The 20,268-nt window shown below is 29.4% G+C and overlaps 1 protein-coding gene and 1 long non-coding RNA gene across 2 annotated transcripts; both read right to left on the bottom strand.

The window, feature by feature from the left end:
- Positions 1-4,571: 4,571 nt before the first annotated feature.
- Positions 4,572-15,166, bottom strand: LOC114724966 (receptor kinase-like protein Xa21). The gene is made up of 3 exons (XM_028911433.1): positions 15,073-15,166; positions 5,153-6,904; positions 4,572-4,933 (listed from the first exon to the last, which is right to left on the bottom strand). Exons 1-3 carry the CDS (start codon positions 15,164-15,166, stop codon positions 4,572-4,574), a joined length of 2,208 nt encoding a protein of 735 aa, XP_028767266.1.
- A 2,765-nt stretch (positions 15,167-17,931) lies between these two features.
- Positions 17,932-18,317, bottom strand: LOC114724918 (uncharacterized). The gene is made up of 2 exons (XR_003738364.1): positions 18,249-18,317; positions 17,932-18,052 (listed from the first exon to the last, which is right to left on the bottom strand). It is a non-coding gene; the product is annotated as an uncharacterized LOC114724918 (long non-coding RNA).
- Positions 18,318-20,268: the final 1,951 nt, after the last annotated feature.

Here is a 20,268-nt window from a genome sequence, read left to right as displayed (position 1 = left end):
GTACCTCTATACTCACATCCCAAAAAGCAGAATACTACCTCTGGTTGACTTTTAATTTAATTTTAAATATAAAACTCCAATTCACTTTATGTCTCATATTTAATCATTTTTTTCAAAGTAGTCTTTATAGTAGTTATACATATTAATTATTCTATCAAATAGTAATTTTAGCTAATATACATTATTAGTAAGGGTATTTTGGAGAAGACAACACCTATTTATTACAAACAACTAGCTTAACAAATTTTTTTAATCTACTCAAATTAATCAACTAACTCCTATATTAAAGACAGGAAATAGTATAAGCCTGCATGGATACATTATCCCTTCACTCTACTTTTTTTTTTTTGAAATAGTAAGGCAAGTTAAAGCTTGAAACAAAGAAGCGATGTCTAGCTACTAAGAGGGGTTGACATCCCTAGTAGCTTCCTCTTAATCTAGATGTAACAAACTCAAACAAAAGTTGGGAGGTCTTGCTATAGTTTGCACCTCTATTAGATTTTCATGAGCATTTTTGGTGAGGCAATCAGTGTCACATCCCGAATTTTGAGTCTAGAAGTACTAGAATTAGCCTGAATTGGGCAGGCTACCAAACCCTTTTTGGTAAAAGTCCCAAAGGTTCCTTGGAGGGACAGAGGGATTCCTAGGGACTAAATCGCAAAGAAAAAGTTTTATAGGAGTGAGAAAAGAGGAAGTTGGAGGCTTAGATGAAGTCTCGAGGTCTAAAAATGAGAAATAAAGATGAATTTAGGCCAAAAGATATGATGGAGGCCTCAAGAAGATGAATTATGGAGCTAAGCTGAAGCAGGGGCAAAATCATAATTTTGCAAAGTTTCAGGCTGGTAAGGGCAAAAATGAAAATTATGTCCAAAAATTCCAGAAAATGGGAAATGGCAGGATAAGGCTTGAATAGCTTAGAAAAATTTCAGAAAAATAAGAATAAGGTTCAAAGACCTGTATGAGGTTGAAAATGATGAAAATGCCCCTGGAAGGAATTTGTGAAATTCCAGGGTTTTGATTGATTTTGAATATTATTGAAAATAAATTATTTAAAGTACAGGGAGGCCTCAAATAATTGGAAGAAAATGGGATACTTAAGAAATTATCATAGATTTTATAAATAATTCCATCCCCAGAAAGCAAAGAGGTTGGCTTTAATAGAATTTAAAGCCTATTTACATATTATCCGGGGAAAGTCAAAGTCAAATGTCTAGAGGTTGACCTTTGACTTAAAAAAAATTAGAAAGATTCCCTGTGATGAATAAATAGACCGGTAGAAAGAATTCAGTCAAGTTCACTCCGAAATAAATATGATTAATTATTTTAATAGAAGAACAAGGGAAGGGCAACACTTACTCTTGAGGCATGTTATATAATGCCATGTGGATTTCTTTGAGGTAAGAAAATAGTGCCAGAATATGTCCTAGTGGTCTTGGGAAAGTCAAGACTCAAAAAAGTACCTGATACGGTGCAGAATGGCAAAATAGGTGGAGAAATATCTAAGGGTTATATTTTGCATGAATTTTATATTAATTTTCTTCCTATTTTAATGCCTTAATAATGAAAGAAAATGGGAGACAAGTGTATGGTTGGATGAGTGACATGTGTACGGTTGAATGCAAAACACGTGCATGGTTAGATTTGAGACATATGGCTTGATGATGTAAGCATGATGTCATCATGATGAGGTAAGCATGATATCATAGGACACTTGTCACTGCAAGATCAAAAGAGAAAATGGACGGTCCAGATCAAGCCACGTATTTTTAAGATCAACAGTTCAGATTCAGTCTGCTTTTCTATAAATACCCCTCCCCACCCCTCTATTTCATCCAAGCTTATGGAAACCATGGAGAAGCTCTGGCAAAATAGTTTCTAGAGAGAGAAAGGAGAGGGAGAAAGAAAGACCAAGTGGTCCCATGTAAGATCAAGCTCTAAAACAAGGTATGTTTATGATTTTTGATGTAGTTTTCACTACTCTTGTTGTTGTTGAGCTTGGTTATGGATTTCAATGATTTTTAGGAGCTTGGAATCCTTGGGGCAAGTGCTGCACAAAATTGTTAAGTGTCAGGAAAGATAAAATTGATGTTAGATTTAATGTTTGACAGCTTGAAAGGAACATGAATCAAGTGGTTTTATGCTGAAGCTTGTTGAATTTCATGATTGTGTAACTTAAGTACTATTTTAGCCAGACTTGGTTCTTGTGCCTAGGATGTGGTTTTGATGATTTTGATTCTTCCAATGTGTTTAAAATGAAAAATTGTGTAGGGATGAGATGAAAGAATGAAGTTGGAAGCATTGGAATCAAAACTTGAATTTTTGTGGCAGATTTTGGTTTTAGCCTAGAACCAGGGAAAGGAGGTAGATTTTATGAATCTAAGCTCATATTTGGATTTCTTGGGCAAAATTGTGTAGGTTTGGCCTAAGGAAACAATTTTTACAAAGTTAGAACACTACATTATAAATTAAGAAAAAGGGATTAAGTTTAAAGACATAAGTCCTCCATATTGTGACCCTTGTGGCTATGATTAGGACCTTGAGACATCCAAGAGAGGGTTTAGATGTGGTTGATTGAAAGCTAGATGGTTGGGAAGCGAAAGGGAGTAAGAAGAAAGCTTAAGGACACAAGGTAGCAAACTTTACCCTACTCTTATGTGCTTAGTATTTGCTTGCATGTATGACATGTTCTATGTTTATATGATTGTATGAACTCATGCATTATGTTTATGAATATGTTTGAAATGCATTATAGGCCTATGTGCTTTATGACTGATGCATGATGATTTCCAAACATGTCACTATGTTGTAGAAATGTTAAGTTGCAAGCATGTTATGAATGCTAAGCTTGTCATGTATGTTTGGGTGGCTATTGTTTGCTACTGCGATTCTTCCAAATCTCACCCTCCCTTAACCAACCATAATAGGTGATATGATCAAGCAAATGATGCATGAAGTGGAAGTAAGGAAAGAGAAAAACAATTGAAAAAAGTTATTGTACCACATTATACACTTTGTATGATAAATGTATGATACAAACATGCCACCAATATTATGTGATGTTAAATGATGGTGATGGCATGTGTGATTGACTTTGATGATATATAGGAGTATTTTATGGATTGATGGAATGGTACTATGCATGGAAATAATCAATTGTGAATTATTAATGCAAGTTAATAGGATAAACTATCCCAAATAGAGCAACAAAATTGTGGCTAAGTTAAAGTAAGGAAAATTATTGATTCTACTCATGAAATTTGGCATGCTTAAAGTACACATTCTGAGCTTTAAAACAAGTGGTAGATCACTTAAAACGGATGTGTGTGCTAAGAGTTATGCTTTCTAAAGTTGGACCTGTAATCTGAAAAGTGCACAGTAAATAGTACCCGAAAGCTCTCTGTGACCCCAGGTCACAACCTGGGAAGTTGAAGTCATGAACTGGAAGCAAAAATGACCTCTATGGCTTCAAGTCATGACTAGGAAGTACCAAGTCATAATCCATACATTCTGTGGACTCAAGTCATGACCTGGAGGTACCACGTCGTGACCTAGACTGAAAGTTTGGAAAAAAAACCTTTAAGTTTTGCTGCAAATTTCCAATCTATGGGCTTGTTTTGTGAATCACTTAGACCATAACACTTCCAAATGCGTACTCTGAGGGGTTAAAGGTAGAATGTTTCATTCAGCATATTTCAAGGCTTCATGGTACACATGTACTATCTTAAGATCCCAGGGTTCAGCAATGAGGGATCTGATATCCATAATCTCTTCATACAATAGATGTACCAATAATCAATTTAAATAGAAAATTTATGCACCCACAAAACACTTATATTCATCACTTTGAATACCCACACAACCAAATAAAATAGTAGCCCCACACACCTAAAAAATGCAGCACCTAACATACCAAATGGTGAGAAGAGTGTTTAACTTGCCCTATGACTAGCCATGGAGTTTCAAGCTCTCAAACTCAGAACTATCATGGAGAAGATGAGCTGAAAAGTCACAACTTTTAGAAACACAAAATCATAACTTTTTTACAACAAAATAACAAGGAGAGTTGCAATACATGTCCCCGTTACAAGCTGAGTTATCCACTATGAGTTTTGGCATGTATACACATTAATGTTGTGAGTTCGTCAATAGAGAAGAAGATATGTCGTGGAAAGGAGGAGAATGCATAGGGTTTTCTATCTTAGGGCTATTCAATCTAATTTATAGCATTTAAACATCTATTCTCGTCTATTGAAGGATAATATATGAGTATATAAACATATGCTTATCTATTCATGGAGAACAAATAAGTATATATTCATATACTCATCTATTTTCTTTTGTTTTTGAAAACAAAAGAGAATGGGGCGCATAAAATGTTCATTTTGTAGCAGTGATATGATGAAACATAACGAAATTCAAAATGAATCCGATCAAGTTAGAAAATTTCAAATTTCAAATAATTTTATATATTATTGCATCATACACAAAATCACTCTAATTCACAAGAATACATGTTACCCCAAAAAAAAAAGGTTAAAGGAATAGTACTTAAAATGTGATTTAACAATTACTCAACTAATAATGTCCCTAGCATTTTTCATTAACAAAGCCTTGATCTTTTTCAATGATACTACAACATCAATCATAGTAAGTCGTGCTTCAGGTAAATCATTGCAACATTTTAATGCTAGATCAAAAACTGATGATATATGAGATAATATATTATCAATATTTTGATTTTTTCTATGCAGCAAATTTGCATCTATAATATTGATGATTGAATGTGGTGTGGACTTGCTGACCCAATCTTTCAAACTTAATCCTTGAACAAACATCCCATCTGTTGGCTTCTTCCTCGTAAACATTTCCATCAGCAATATACCATAACTATACACATCTGCTTTGGGAGAGACGACTCCTTTTGATCCATACTCTATATATCATGTTGAATGATCAATATAAAAATCATGGTGTCAGAAACATAAGGTTTGTCCATTGTTAAACTTTTTTTTTTGGTATCGTCCATTCAAATATTTACATATGAAGGCATGAAATATTTGCTAGAAATTGAATAGTATAGAATTTTATAAAGCATGCATGATAAACAAAAGAACATAGAAATAAATCTACAACAGTATTATTAATCTATTACCTGGTGCCATGTAGCCAATAGTAGCCAAAGATTTGGTATAAATTTCTGATTGCTCACCAAACAATTTAGCAATACCAAAATCGCTAAGATGAGCCACCATATCTTCATCCAACAAAATATTACTTGGTTTCACATCGCAGTGGACAACTAGTATAGAAGAATCATGATGAAGATACTCCAAAGCTGTTGCCACGTCTATCATTATGTTCAACCTTTGCAAGACATTTAAATAATAGTTATGAGAGTACAACCATCTATCAAGACTCCCATTTACCATGAATTCCATTATTAGAGATTTGAAATGATCATTTGAGCAACTGCTGATGGTTTTAATGAGATTGCGATGGCGTAAATTGCATATGGCAGCACATTCAGTATCAAAACTTCTCAATGCTTCTTGCATGTCTAAGTTATTAAATACTTTGACAGCAACTATATTTTCATTCGGAAGAATTGCTTTGTATACCGATCCAAAACTTCCAGAGCCTAGAAGATTACTCTCATCAAATCCATTTGTTCCTTGTAGAAGTTCATAATAAGATATCCTAGTTGGTGTACCCAAATTTGTTAAATCCTTTTTGGTTGAATAATTATCATCATGCCTCTTATGCTTTAGAAAGACAATGCTTGAAACAACCAAAATGACAAACATGATGGGCAATAAGCATTTTATCATCAGCATCATTTTGCTTGATATGTGCTTGTTTCCTCTCCTACATGGTTGAATTTGTAGTTTGGATTTCCCACAAAGATCTTTATTCATCATAAAAGATTGAGCAGTAAAATTTTGAAAAGGGCCACCATCTGGAATTTCTCCATGCAATAGATTGTAGGAAAAATTGATGTAGTTAAGATAGAGTAATGACTCTAAGGACTTTGGAATCACCCCAGACAAGTAATTATAAGAAAGATCCATAGACTCCATGCTTATCATGCCACTAAACGCTTCAGGAATAGGCCCTTGCAATTTGTTGTGAGCTAAGGATAGAGTTTGTAAAGCTTGCAAGCTGCCCATAGTTACAGGGATGCTGCCTGAAATTTGGTTTCTGGACAAGTTCAATAGTATAATTGATCTCAAGTTTGATACCTCTGGTGAAATCATTCCACTTAGTGCATTAGAGGATATGTCTAAAACCAAGATATCTTTGAGACTCCAAAGAGAAGAGGGTATATGAGATATCAATTTGTTAGAGCTAAAATTCAACTTCTGCAAAGAAGTATTTCCGAGACATCCTGGAATTGCTCCTGAAAACATGTTCTTAGCAAGATACAACTCACTCAAACCTTTGAGTTGGCAAAGTTCATTTATAATGAACCCTTGCAATTTGTTGTCACTTAGACTTAAACGCTGAAGGTTATGTAATTGGTTAACGATGTCTGGAATCAACCCTGTCAAATGATTCTCATCCAAATCTAATTCTATCAAGTTTGTTAAACTTCCAAGGGTAGTGGGTATAGCTCCATTAAATTTATTTGATGACAAATCTAAATTAATGAGCTTAGAAGCATTTGATATGCTATTTGGAATTTGTCCAGTTAGTTCATTTCCTTGCAAATCTAACTCCTCCAGGTTGGAAAGACCAATTCCTAAATATGATGGCAAAAGGCCAGAGAGGAAATTCGAATCAAGGAACACTATTTTCAATGTTGAAATGTTAAATATATTGGAAGGAATAAGTCCATGCAGATTGTTTGTTCCCAAATCCAAGATTTCAAGTCTAACAAGATTGCCTATATCCTTGGGTATATAACCTGGAAATAAAAAGTTAAATGGACTCTTTAAAAGAAACCAAAATAGGTAATAATGTTTGCAGATAATATACATGCACATTATAACATAAAAAAACTATACTTCTCTTACTAATTCCAAAAACTTAATATTTATTAATGCTGACATCTTGAATATATTAAAAAGAATAGGGTCAAGCCTAACACATTAAGTTTATCAAGTTTGCGCTTTTTTTTAAGGTACAAAACCTGGACATGAAAAAATTGATGGAAATCATGACTTTTATATAGTTTAGATAAGAATATATAAAAATAAATTTAGAATTAAATATTCTGATCTTTCTTGCATTTTGTTCGAATTACACGTATCTTCTCTTTATTTTGAAAACATATACTTAAATCCAAATTGTTAATTTTGTTAAGAATATTCTAAAAATATTTTTGATTAAAATTTATATTAAAATATTTTTATTTATTAATTTACCCTTCATAATACTAAAAAGTTTTAAACAATTTAACCTTTTTTTCATTTTCCTGAATTTTATTTTTTACTTTTTGCTAATAGTTATTTGTTTAATGTTTTTATCATATTGGGATAGAAAATTAAGTAATTTAGTTAATGTAGACTTAAAAATCTTGAATGGAAATTTGATTAATTTTTTAAGTAAATATATAATTGACTGAATAAGTTATACATGTTTCCAATAAATTTTTATTTAAAAGTTTTAAATTATAAATTTAAATGATTTCTATAATCTCTCAAGTTTAGACAATTTATATTATGTAATGATAAAAAATATGTATTTATTCTATTTTCTAGACATTTAAAAAATAAATAAATAAGTTTTATTATATGTGATGAAGAATTAAAATTATAAAATTTTATAATATAATCAAAATTGGTAAATTTTATTACATTTTAAAAATTTTGAAAATACGTGTATTAAAAATTTTTTTTGAAAAATGTAAATGTTGAAATAACTTTTATATTAAGGAGGGCTATTTTGGTCAAAAAATTTTAATAGTCAAACTTAACGGTCAACTAATAGTTAGATGGATAGAAATAAAATCTGAAATATACAAGAAAAGTTTTTGTAACATACATTTTAATTTCAAAAGAGGTATATATATACATTTTCAAAATAGATTAAAGGTTTTTGTAATTTAGGTAAAACAAAGGAGTAGTTAATGTATTTTACTCTGATATCTAAAATGAACCACCAAATCATTTATATTTTGCTTGACGGTTGATAACTGTTTAAAAGGCTTTAACTTTAAAGTATGACGATGAGTTTATCATATGCCAAAAAAAGGCTGAAATTTTATTTTATTTTGTTTAAGGAATTCAACTACTTTTAGTTTTTTGATATAAAAACTATTTTTAGTTATACATTCTGGATATTAGAAAGAAACATTAAAACTAATCCTTTTTAACATCCTTATCAGCACCTGAATTTAGAAATTCACACATAGAAGGAATGCGACCACAGATGAAGTTAGAAATGTTTATTGATTCGTTTTTGTTCATGCAAGGCATGTGGTATATTTTCCTGGATTGTATATATTAAAAAAGAAAAAAAAACTACAGATGTGTAGTTAAAAGTTAGAGGACTAAACAATTAAATTTTTTTTTAAAAAAAGATAAAAAAGATAAATCACATTATGAGCAAAGCACACACCATGATCAAGGATTTTGGAGGTTTGTCAAATCTCCAATCTCAATTGGAATAATTCCTGAGCAAATTATATATGGTGAAGCTATTTTATTTATCAAAGTATAAATGATGTGGTAGTTTTAAGAGTAACATTAAAAAAATTTAAATATCAAATAGTCCCATCAGTTCTTGATCTTATCTTTCTTAAATATATATAAGTCATGTCATATGAATGAACAATATGGATGAATGAAATGGCCAAAAAATTTTTTTTATAGACTACCATCAATTCATGATTTGATCTTTTGATATTTTGGATTGTAAATTAATAGCTACATTTAAACCCCCCATTATGAAAATTACAATATTAATGAAATGATGAAAAACATAATCCTCATCTAAATTTAGTCTATTAGAAAAATGATTTTAAAAATAAATAAATAAAAAAAGATATAATAGTCTCATGGTTGCATAGAGGGTGGCAACCAAATATAATTTATTAGTAACAACTGCTTGTTTAATATTGAAAAAAAGAAGGTCATATTTTTTGCATATAATAAAATACGTAATATACATGTTTAATATTAAAAAAAACGACACGTGTCTTATTAATATTAGGAAGGGAGAATGAACAAATTGCATGTGAATCTGTTAAGTTTAACTGTAGAAATATTTTGCACCTTGCCAATGAATCATATGCCGCATAAAGCATTAAAATATTTTTTCGGCAATTTTTCTTTCCTGGCTTTATTTGTTATTTTGGGATTGTAATCACTAGCTATGTGAGTCCTACCATATGTGCATCCAAAATATTAAAAGGATAAAAAATAAACATACATAAGGGCATACCTGTAAATGAGTTTAGATCCAAATATAATTCTTTCAAAGATGTGCAGTTCCTTATTGAGGTCGGAATGCTTCCCTCTAATCGATTATCAACAACAGAAAAGGTTTCAAGCATAGAGAAATGATGACACATTTCTTTTGGCAAATTACCACTTAATTGATTGGAGTCTAATTCAAAAGCTTTCAAGGAAGGCATGTTCCAAAGAAATGAAGGAATTCCACCTATAAATAAATACAAAATATTTGTTAATTACGTGGTAGTACGGCAAGCAACTTCCTAATAAACTCACATGTACACAAGCATATAAATAATACATGGAATTTTGATAATTAGAGGCTTAAAACTAATAGAAAATAACTCAGTTTTAGGTTGGATGATAATTTAAAAAGGACTCCTCTACTATCAATAATCAATTGAACATTAAATTTCTTTTCACATGTGCAGCAAACTGCACTAACACTAGGGATAATAAGAACAGCTATAATGTGAAGTTCAGTTTTGCCATGAGTTTGACTCACAAAAATCATAACGAAGAGGGGTGGGGTGGAAAATATGGTGAGTTTCACACCTCATTTTCTCCTCCACTCTTCCTTCCTCCCGCTTTTCTCTCCTATTTTTCCTCCCATTTCTCTTTCCTCCAAACTCTTCTCTCCATCCAAATAGAGGGTTTAAGCAATCTCATCAATTAAAAAATTTTGCCAGCAATACAGAATAAGTATAAATAAAAAATAAAAATCTTTAAAACATAAAATTAAGAAATGGGTCGATTGGGCATATTTGTAAAGAAATTCCATGATAACTATAATTCTTCCAACAATGTCCCATTGCTAGTTGATATTGGAGGATTACCATTCAAATTATTTTTGGCTAAACTCAAAATTCCTAAAGAAGAAATGTTGAGGAGAGATGATGGAATCTCCCCTGTTTCAGTTTAAAAGAGGACAAGATATGAGTTATATATATTTTGATGAGAGAATTGGATGTATCATAAAAATCTTTTCAAAGGAGAATCCTTTCATTAAAAAAAAAAAAAACGAAGCATTGCGTCCACTTATATACATTACAAACGTGAAACTTTTTTAAAGCATATAAACTGAATAGCATGTTGAAAAGAAACGGATTATTTTATATATAAAAACAAACGGCAAACACATATTCCTAATGATCCAAAACACATTTTAACTTTTTTAATAAAATCAAACTGCCCAATGTGATTTTTTATGTTTTTTTTGTTTCAAATGTGGTTTTTAAAATCGTCATCCAAACATATTTTTCATTTTTTTAATTCTCAAAACTTATTTTTAAAAAAATTATAAAATTGTCCTAGAAAAAAGAATTTAAAAAAACAAACAAGCCATTTATTTTTCACGTTATAAATATCAAGTGCTCCCATCAATTCATGATCTTATATTCCTTTTATTTTGGCATTGTAATCATAAGCTATATATAAGCCCCATTCTATGAATCAACAATATAATGAATAAAATGACAAAAAACAAAATCTCATTTTAGTTTTATGAGCTATATATTTAAGCCTCCGCTATGAATATGTACAATATCAATGAAATTAAAAGATAAAACCTCATTTTAAATTTATTTTATCATGGCAGAAGATTAAAAATAAGAAATAATAATCTTAATGCTTGTAAAGAGGTTTGCATTTAAATACAATTCATTGACAACAATTTTGATTGTGAAAACATTGAATGGGCTTGTAAATAGAAAAAAATAAAATAGTTAATAATATATTTGTATAAGTGTACCAACTTTAAAGGGAAAATAAAGCACGAAATATTGTTTGCATATAGGAACTATATATATAACTATACGTGTCTTACGCGCTGATCCCCAAAACTTCAATATTTGTCCTATACGGCTTAATCGATGCATAAATATTATAAGGGGGGAAACAAATTTTGTCTATCAAATTTCTTACCTTTTAATATTGCAAGTCAGGAAGTTATGGCAATTTTGAAATTATGTATTTCTTTATTTATGTTTGCGTCATGACATTTCTCAATCTGGTATTGCATTTTTTCTCTGCATTTTTATTGAAAAATTAAAAAAAATATACTTAAGGGTAAGATATGTCCCTAGAAAGTTAATATGACAATGTTAAAAAACTATAATTATTTTCAAAATTAAATTTGTTACTAGCTAACTGAGTCATGTACAGGAACAATTCATTATCAATATTTATCGCCCAATTTAGATTATAGGTTTAGTAAAAATATTATGTGCATGTGAGAGACTTCCATTTTTAGAAGCATACAGAAAGACTTGCGCATTTAGAAACACAACGATACTTATCTTCAAAAAGAAATAACCCTTTCAATTCATTACACTGTGTTTTAAGCTTCAGTTCAGTTTATTATTCTGTAATTTAAATTAGATTAATTTATAATTTTAGATTTATTTTTGTTATCTTTTTCAGATTTGGTGGATTAATTCTGAGAAATTCCTATATATCATGTAAGCTGCATCCATTTCATTCAACAAATAAGATTATGAGTTTAAAATAAAAATTAATAATAACTAACAAAATTAATATATATGTCATGTTATGCAAATTAAAATTAAATGTTCCAATTTCCAAACATGTTGTTTGTAAGGCTTACTTACTGATTTTTTAAGAAAAAGCTTCAAAAAATTTTTCATTACATCATAATAAACGTTTGTTTTCAAAGATTGATAATGAGCCTTAAAAGATCTGTTTGGACTAATATTATAAACAATATTCCTTTTCCCATTGGTGTAACAAACCATTTCAAAAATTAGATGACAGATTTTTTTTTAATTTTTAAAAAATAATAGAAAAATGATTAAAAAATAAGAAATGAACAAAAATACAACAAAATGTAAAGCAATATCCAAAGCGCAGGTTCATTCAAAATGTGCCTAATAAACTGTCATAAGATATTTTCACAAATGAAAAAAAAAACAAAATCTCATTTTAAAATTATTTTTCATTCTTGAGATTAAAACAAAAACAAAAATATGCACATGGTCTAAGACAGTCATATAATTAAAATTCTCACCTTGCAAATTATTGTTGCGAAGATCGAGGATTTGAAGGTTTGTCAGTTTTCCAATCTCACTTGGAATGATTCCTAGAAAAATTATATATGGTGAAGCCATTTTATTAATCAAAGTATAAATGATGTGATAGTCAAGTGTAAAATTTGAAAAAAAAAATGTCTTACACATTTTAAATATCAAGTGGTCCCATCGGTTATTGATCTTATCTTTCTTTTCTTTTATGTTGGCATTGTAATCACAAGTTTAATATAATTCCCATTATATGAATGAATGAAATGGCCAAGAAAAAAAATCCCATTTCTGTTTTCCTCTAAATGAAGAAAATATCACCAGAAAAAAATAGAAAATCGTTGCTGCTTTGTGATGATAAATCATTAGCCATATTTAAGCCTCTGCTAGAAAAATGTACAATAATAAAGAAATAAACAGAAAAAATCTCATTTTAAATTTATTTTATTATTGAAGAATATTAAAAAAGGAAATAAAAGAAGAAAAATAAGAAATAATAATTTCAATACTTGTAAAGAGGTTGGCATTTAAATATAATTTATTAACAACACTTCTTGTGAAAACGCTGAATAGACTTGTAAGTAGGAAAATAAAACACTTTATAATACTTTTGTATAATATGCATAAAGTATAAATATAATGTAAAGAGATGCCAAAAAAAAAAATTAAAGAGAACTAAAATCTATATATTATTGAGTAAAAGGGAATTGGGTTCACGTATATTACTAGATAATTGGTCCATATTTATCCAAAACACATACACTAGAGACTGTGAGAGCCTAAAGCCCAATACTCATAACTGAACATTACAACGACATACTCCTACTGATTAAAAAATATAAACATCAAATCTTTAAGAGTGACTGATTTTTTTATAAGTTTCGTTCTGGATGTGTTAGATCATTTAATGTATTTTTTTAATTTTATTCCCAAATTAATTATAAGCCTCACTCATACTATCTTTTTGACCTTTTTTAACTCATTTTATTTCCTTTTTTGTTTTAACTCATCCTTACTCTTATAAAACCTCACCATAAATAAGGATGTTTTAGGATAATAAGTTATATATTTTATATATTTGCTATTTTTAACTATTTTTAACTAACTTTTTGAATTGCATAAGTTATTTTATGCTAATATTTGAATTAAAAGGAATAAATTCTTTACAAGACTTCTAATACCCCTCCACTTTAAAAAATAGAAATGGAATAAGCACAAAAGATATTATTTGCATATAGGTAATATATATAAATATTTATGTATATATATACGTTTCTTAGATACTAATTCCAAAAACTTGAATGCATGTATTATACGGATTAATCATTGCATAAATATTAAAAAATATCGCAAGTCAGCACATTAAGTTAGACTAAACAATTTTTTGTACGTTTTCCAATTAATCATGCATGGCATAAAGCACTAGACTACCTTTTCAGCAATTTATCTTTGCATGAAAGAATTTTTTGGTACAATTTGTTTGAGAATTCATTAGCAAAAATTTCAGATAAAAAAACATAAAATTACATTATTTCAATTCAGATACGTAATACTTTAAAATTATAGAAAATGAAGGAAAATCAAATTAGAATTTTGAAATTCATGAAAAATTATAAAAATTTTTTTATTAATTTTAAATAACTTTGAAACCTCTTGTCGAAGCATTTTATCTTTTTTGCCTAAGGCAGCAGGGTTGGTGGGATTTAATCTCCCAACCAGGTGGTTGCTAAAATTAAAAGTAACACTGTAATGCAAAAAAATAATACAAATTCACTCTTTTATTTTAGCTTTCACTCATGATAACAATTTATTTAAAAATCAAAATATCATAATTTCAGGCTTCTTTATCTGAAAATTTTCCAAATCATTATGTATATTTGCTTAACATGGGAAAAAAATTTCCACATAATGTATAATGAGTCTACATTTGTTACGTTTTCCCCCTTTCTGGGTGTTTCTTTTAACTTCAAATTAAATAATTATTAATAAATTACTGGTGAAAATTTTTATGTTCAAGAGCGTTATTTAATTTTACCAAGAATTGAACGTACAGAATTGTTCACATTTTTTTTGGCCAGAAAATTGTTCCAATTCAATGTGAATGAATTAACATATTTGTGCGTATTAGCAATTTATAATATTAGTAAATAATAGTTTTCTACTTTTTTTAATGATATATTTCATTTACATGTTATGCCTATGAGATAGAGAATTTATATTTTTTCTTATAACATCGTTCAAGGCTTACTCATTTTGAAAAATAACACTGATATGCTCTAATTGATAATATAGAACTAGATTTATTTTTTAAAAAAAAACTTGAAGCCAACAACAAAATGGAGGGGAAAATGACCGACACGGAAGGAATGCCACTCCACATGAAAGTTAATTACAAATTTTGATTAATTTATTTTTGTTCATTTTAAATATTTTATTTCATGTTTTGACATGTGTGAAAATTAAATTATATATAAAAGAAAGCATATCCAGCTTAAGATTAAAAGAAAGCATCAAGTTCCATGTCTTTAAAATTAATCTAGCAAAATTATTATTCACCAAATTTGTAATATTTAAATTAAATTAGTGACTTATCAAAATAGTAAAAACAAAATTTTAGACAACCGCATAATTAAAGCTCTTACCTTGCAAGTTGTTTCTGCTAAGAAGTAGCCGCTCAAGTTTGGTCAAATTTCCAATGTCAGTTGGTATGTCTCCATTGAACTTGTTAACCCCCATTTGTAAGTCTACCAATTCTTTGCATTGATGCCAAATGGAGGGTATTTTGCCAGACAAATCATTTCGATTCGCATAAAATAATTGGAGTTTTGGAAGCCCAGAACATATATTTGTTGGCAGACTCCCAGATAAGCTATTCATGTTAAGTGCAATGTCTCGTCGCACTGAACTATTAAATATGGAGTTTGGTATAGTGCTTGAAAGCTGATTACTTCCAAGATATATTGCATGAAGCTCTTGAAGATCACCAATTTCATTTGGAATGGCTCCTTCCAATATTAAATGATAAACAATATGTCAATATCAACTTTCATAGCGTGTGCATTAACTATCATATGTCATAATAAAATGATTAAATATCCGCTGTTGAAATAATTAATATGCACAGCAACAATTATTATTTCACTGTATAAATATTGAAAGACATAATCAACAATCAATTTAAGTTAAATACTAGAAAGTAAATGACAGAGAAGTTAAGAGTGTGGATTCTTTCAGGTTTTTTTCCTTCTTGCTGTTGGGTTTGACCATGCACATGGAAGAATTTTTTAAAGTATGTATTTTTAATTCATATTTATATTTGTCAATCAAGTGTTGCATTTTATGTCTGCATTTTTATTGAAAACAATTTTGAAAATATACTCAAGGATAAGATATAACCTTACAAAGTTAAGCTGACAGTGTTAAGAAATATAATTATTTTCAAAAATTAAATTCGTCACTAGCTAGCTAAGTCCTATATAGGGACAGTTCAAAATCGTTGGTGTAGTGGACAAAAATATTATGTACATGAGACATATTTGCAGTTTTGAAAACACATAGTAAGACTTGTGCTCTTATATCAAAAATAACATTAGTACATTCTAAATAATAAACACAATGATACTTATTTTCAAAATAGAAATAAACCTTTCAATTCAGCTCAGGTAATAACACAGAATAAATATTTTGGATATGGGGATTCATTACACTGTTTTATGTTTCAGTTCAGTTTATTTTTCTGTAATTTTGATTAATTTAAATTTATTTTTGTCATTTTTTCAGATTTACGCCAATTCATCATTTCTTTCTAAGCACATATTTTTTGGAAGACTCCAAAAAAATTATTTTTGTTATCTACAAACTTTTTTAAAATAAAAGTGAATAATATATCATAAAATTAATATTTTATATTATCCAAATTAAAATTAAATGTTCCATTTTCCAAACATGTTGCTGGTAAGGCTTGCTCATTTTTTTTATTAAAAAAAACTTCAAAAAGTTTGTAATAGCATCATAATAATAAATATCATTTTCAAAGATTGATAATGGGGGTTAAAAGATCTCCTCAGACTAATATTATACCAATAGTCTTTTTTCCTGTGGTATAGGGTTACTAACCACCTTAAAATTGGGATGACAAATTGGTTTTTATTCTTTTAAGAAGAATAGAAAAATGATGGAAAAAAACAATAAGAAATGCACAAAAATATAACAACTAAAAAAAAAAGAAAAAATGGAGACAACCCCAAAATCATTCAAAACATACCAAACAAACTGTTATAATTAAGATAAAAATAGAAAATTCAATTTGTAAGTGTCGAGCATCCAAAAATTAATAAACACATTATTTTATATTTCTCCAATCCCGAATCAAAGTCAAGGAGTGCAAACTCCATTTCAAATGGGGAAAATGACATCTCTCGTGATTACATCAAATTAAAATTAATTAGAGTGGTGTGCTATATTTGTTTTCAATACATCTAAAGTTATTATTTTTTTTAAAAGTTTGAGAAGCTAAAATAAATATATAAATAAACAAACTATTCGGATTCTAAGGATGATGTCCCTAAATATAAACAGCTAATTACAAATGACCCAAGACACAAATATCATTAATAAAAGTAAGAAATACTCTAGCATTTTAATTCCTTGTGACCCTAGGTAGCAGTGTATGGGGCCCTTTTAAAATTTCAAATAATATACAGTAAAAATGGTATTTGCAAATTTTACACACTCTAAGCATGATAATTATGTGTGTTTATTAAATTCTAGTGGATTGTCTATAACAAAAGAAAACCAAAAAACTTGCCATTGAAAAGAAAATATGGGGGGAAATGAAAAATACCAAAAAAAGTAGAAAGAAGGAATCCCAGTTAGTGCCATGTGTTCAAAGCACATTACAAATAACAGATCGCCATAAAGCACGTCTTAACTATTTTAAACTTCTAAAATTCAACTCGCCATAGCTTTTTATTTCACAAATTGAAAAAAAAAATTCTCATCGATGTAAAATGCTATAAAAAATGCGGGAGTCGCATTTTTGAGGAACAAGTCTTCTGTGTTTTGGAGTATCGTCAAGAACCGTTTGGTATGTAATGACAAATAAAACCCATTCTATATCTTCTAAAACATCATGACCTAAGTAATACCTAAGAATTTAAACAAATTTTTCTTCCACAATGATGTAATTTGCATAGATTGACAGAAAAAAAATCAATATTAGAACTGAGTTATTCAATATTAATAATGAAAACTTGAATTCTATGCTTTATCACCTTACTTTATAAATAATTAACTTCAATTTTGAGAACGAAGGATCATTGAAGAACAACCACATTCAATGCACCTAACCACATGATTATTGAGAATTTATATCCCTATGAGTAAACAGACTAGCTTTGAGCAAACACAAATATAAATATAAAAATTAATCCAAACATACCTGACAAACTATTATGAGACAACCATAGCTGTTCAAGTGAAGATAAGTTGAAAATTGTTTTGGGAATTGCTCCTGAAAGTTTGTTCCTTGAAAGTTGTAAATTCTTCAAGTGCTTTAGACTTCCTATCTCAGGTGGAATGGTACCTTCAATGATATTAGAGTTCCAATCCAAAGTCTCCAACCTTGATAGATTGAATAGAGATAATGGAATAAACCCATTGAGACTGTTATTTTGAAAACTCAACTGCTCAAGCATAGATAAATCTCCTATCCATGTTGGAACTTGTCCGTGAAAGTCATTATAGCTCAAGTCGAACAGTCTCAATCGACGTAATTGAACCAAGTCTTGAGGAATTTGACCATGAAAGTTGTTGTTACTGAGATCAAGATCAACTAGAAAGGAGAGATTTCCTAGTTGTGGAGATATGCTACCCTTAAGATCCATGCCACCAAGAATCAAGGAATGGACCCTTCCATGACGAGTATTGCAGGTGACACCAGCCCAACTACAAGGAGAAGAAGAGACAGACCAATTGGCCAAGAAATTGTATGGATCTGAAGTGATATAGGATTTAAGGGAAAGAAGTGCAGATATGTCGGTAGTCATGTTAGTTTGACTCCAAGCTAAGCAGGACATGAAGCAATGAAGAAAGAAAAGGAAAACAGAGGGAAGAGGTTTTTCCATGTTTTGCACAGCAGACTTATCAAATTTGCAAGTGTTGTGCATCCAGCAATTAACAAACACCTCCATTTATACTTCTCCAATTCTAAATCAAAGTCAAGGCAAGGACGTTAAATTTCACATTGCAAAATGACATCTCTCGTGACTACATTAAAAAATAACCATAAAAAAGTGAACACTAAAAATATATTGCGTGATTGGGATTAATTACAGACCTTCAAATAATAAAAGCTTTTTACTTTTTTGTATTGTACTTCGTTTAGAATTGATTTATATTCTCTTGTTTGTATTGTGTGGCTTTAATATTTCTATAAATATTTTTTTTGTCAGATAATATTTCAAGACACATACAGTAAAGTAAATTGTATAATTAAAAATGGTATTTGCCAAGATTACACGCTCCAGGATGGAAACTTAAAGATTATTTTGTTACACCTAATAACTCAGATCTGAACGACATGTTATAATACATATATTTATACAATAACAGATAAAAAAATTTATATAATGGCAGATAAGAGCAAAAAAAAAAAAAAACTTCAGATGCTGGGTGTTTTTTTCATGAATACTTTTAGAGTATTTAATCACCTTATCCCTTTTTTTAAAATGTTAATTTTGATGTAGTCTCAATTTGCAATTTTCAAATAGTGTATCATCTATTTTATTAAAAGCAACCTTCAATTTATTTTAATTAGAGAATTTTCAAAATGAAAATAAATCCACAAAAAAAATTTATAAATAACAGCTAAGTGTAAATAACATCTGAATTTCTTTAAGACTAGCCAAACAAAGATATTGACAAACCACTAAACCAAAATATATTCCAGTTAATACCAACAAAGAGTTGAGCATAAATGAAATCGGCGTTCCAAAGATTAAAGTTATCCCCAAAGACAAGTTGATGAAATGACCCCATAAATATGTTAGTAATGAGAGAGTATAATTCCACTTCCTGAACCACATTTTCATTTCCATTGCATTATTTCATTTATGGTCAGTCTTGTAGGCCATATACAGAGGAAAAAAGTTATAATTACTAGTGGGAAGAAGCATGCGTGAACAAAATATCTATCAAAAGTCTACAAACTTTAATTGATTGTATGTATGCATGCATTGGTATATGGAGCGCTTGACTTGTAAATAGACCTCAAAGTCACACTCAATTTCAAACGAAACAACTCATATGTGTGCATGTGTTTGTAATTTTAATTTGGTAATATCATTTTAGTTTACCCAAAAGAGAATACCACAGTTGACTTCAAAAACACATGAATAGCGCAGAATTTAGTTATTTTTTGTTTTGGAATTTATAGATTGTATGTGGCAAAAAAAAAATAGTATGTATTTTTGTGTGTATATTTCAAAAGGCACAGAAACTCAATCTGATAATCCACTTTTTATGGCACAAACTTGAAGGGATCATTTGTGCAATTGTTTTAAAGCATTTTGAAAATCATATTGAAGGATAACATATTAACAAAATTAAAGATGGTTTAGTTTATACGAATATAATATGGCACATATTTTAAAGGAGTGTGAGGTTTGAATTTTATTGTTGAAATGAAAATCATTTTAGGGGTTAGCCTTCAAATACTTTTGTGAATATACCTAGAGATTACCCAAAGAAATTAGTGATCAAGAAGATGTCAAAGAAACAAATAAATACATCGAAGTCTTTGGAAATAGAGAAACTACTAGCGTGTTTTACTTGCAAAA

Source organism: Neltuma alba, unplaced genomic scaffold (assembly GCF_004799145.2).
Source record: "Neltuma alba isolate B1F8T4 unplaced genomic scaffold, ASM479914v2 tig00012206_pilon, whole genome shotgun sequence".
In the NCBI taxonomy this organism is placed as follows: Eukaryota; Viridiplantae; Streptophyta; class Magnoliopsida; order Fabales; family Fabaceae; genus Neltuma; species Neltuma alba.
Note: the sequence above shows the minus strand (reverse complement) of the source record. Positions and strands in the feature narration are given on the sequence as shown.

What these genes read in the sequence shown, in the direction of transcription:
- LOC114724966 (XM_028911433.1), bottom strand. Translation starts at nt 15,166, where the DNA reads ATGGGGGTTAACAAGTTCAATGGAGACATACCAACTGACATTGGAAAT. An exon ending in TAGCAGAAACAACTTGCAAG is followed by an intron (nt 6,905 to 15,072) that starts GTAAGAGCTTTA and finishes TTTTATTTCCAG; the next exon opens with GTTATATACCCAAGGATATA. An exon ending in TATTGGCTACATGGCACCAG is followed by an intron (nt 4,934 to 5,152) that starts GTAATAGATTAA and finishes CATGATATATAG; the next exon opens with AGTATGGATCAAAAGGAGTC.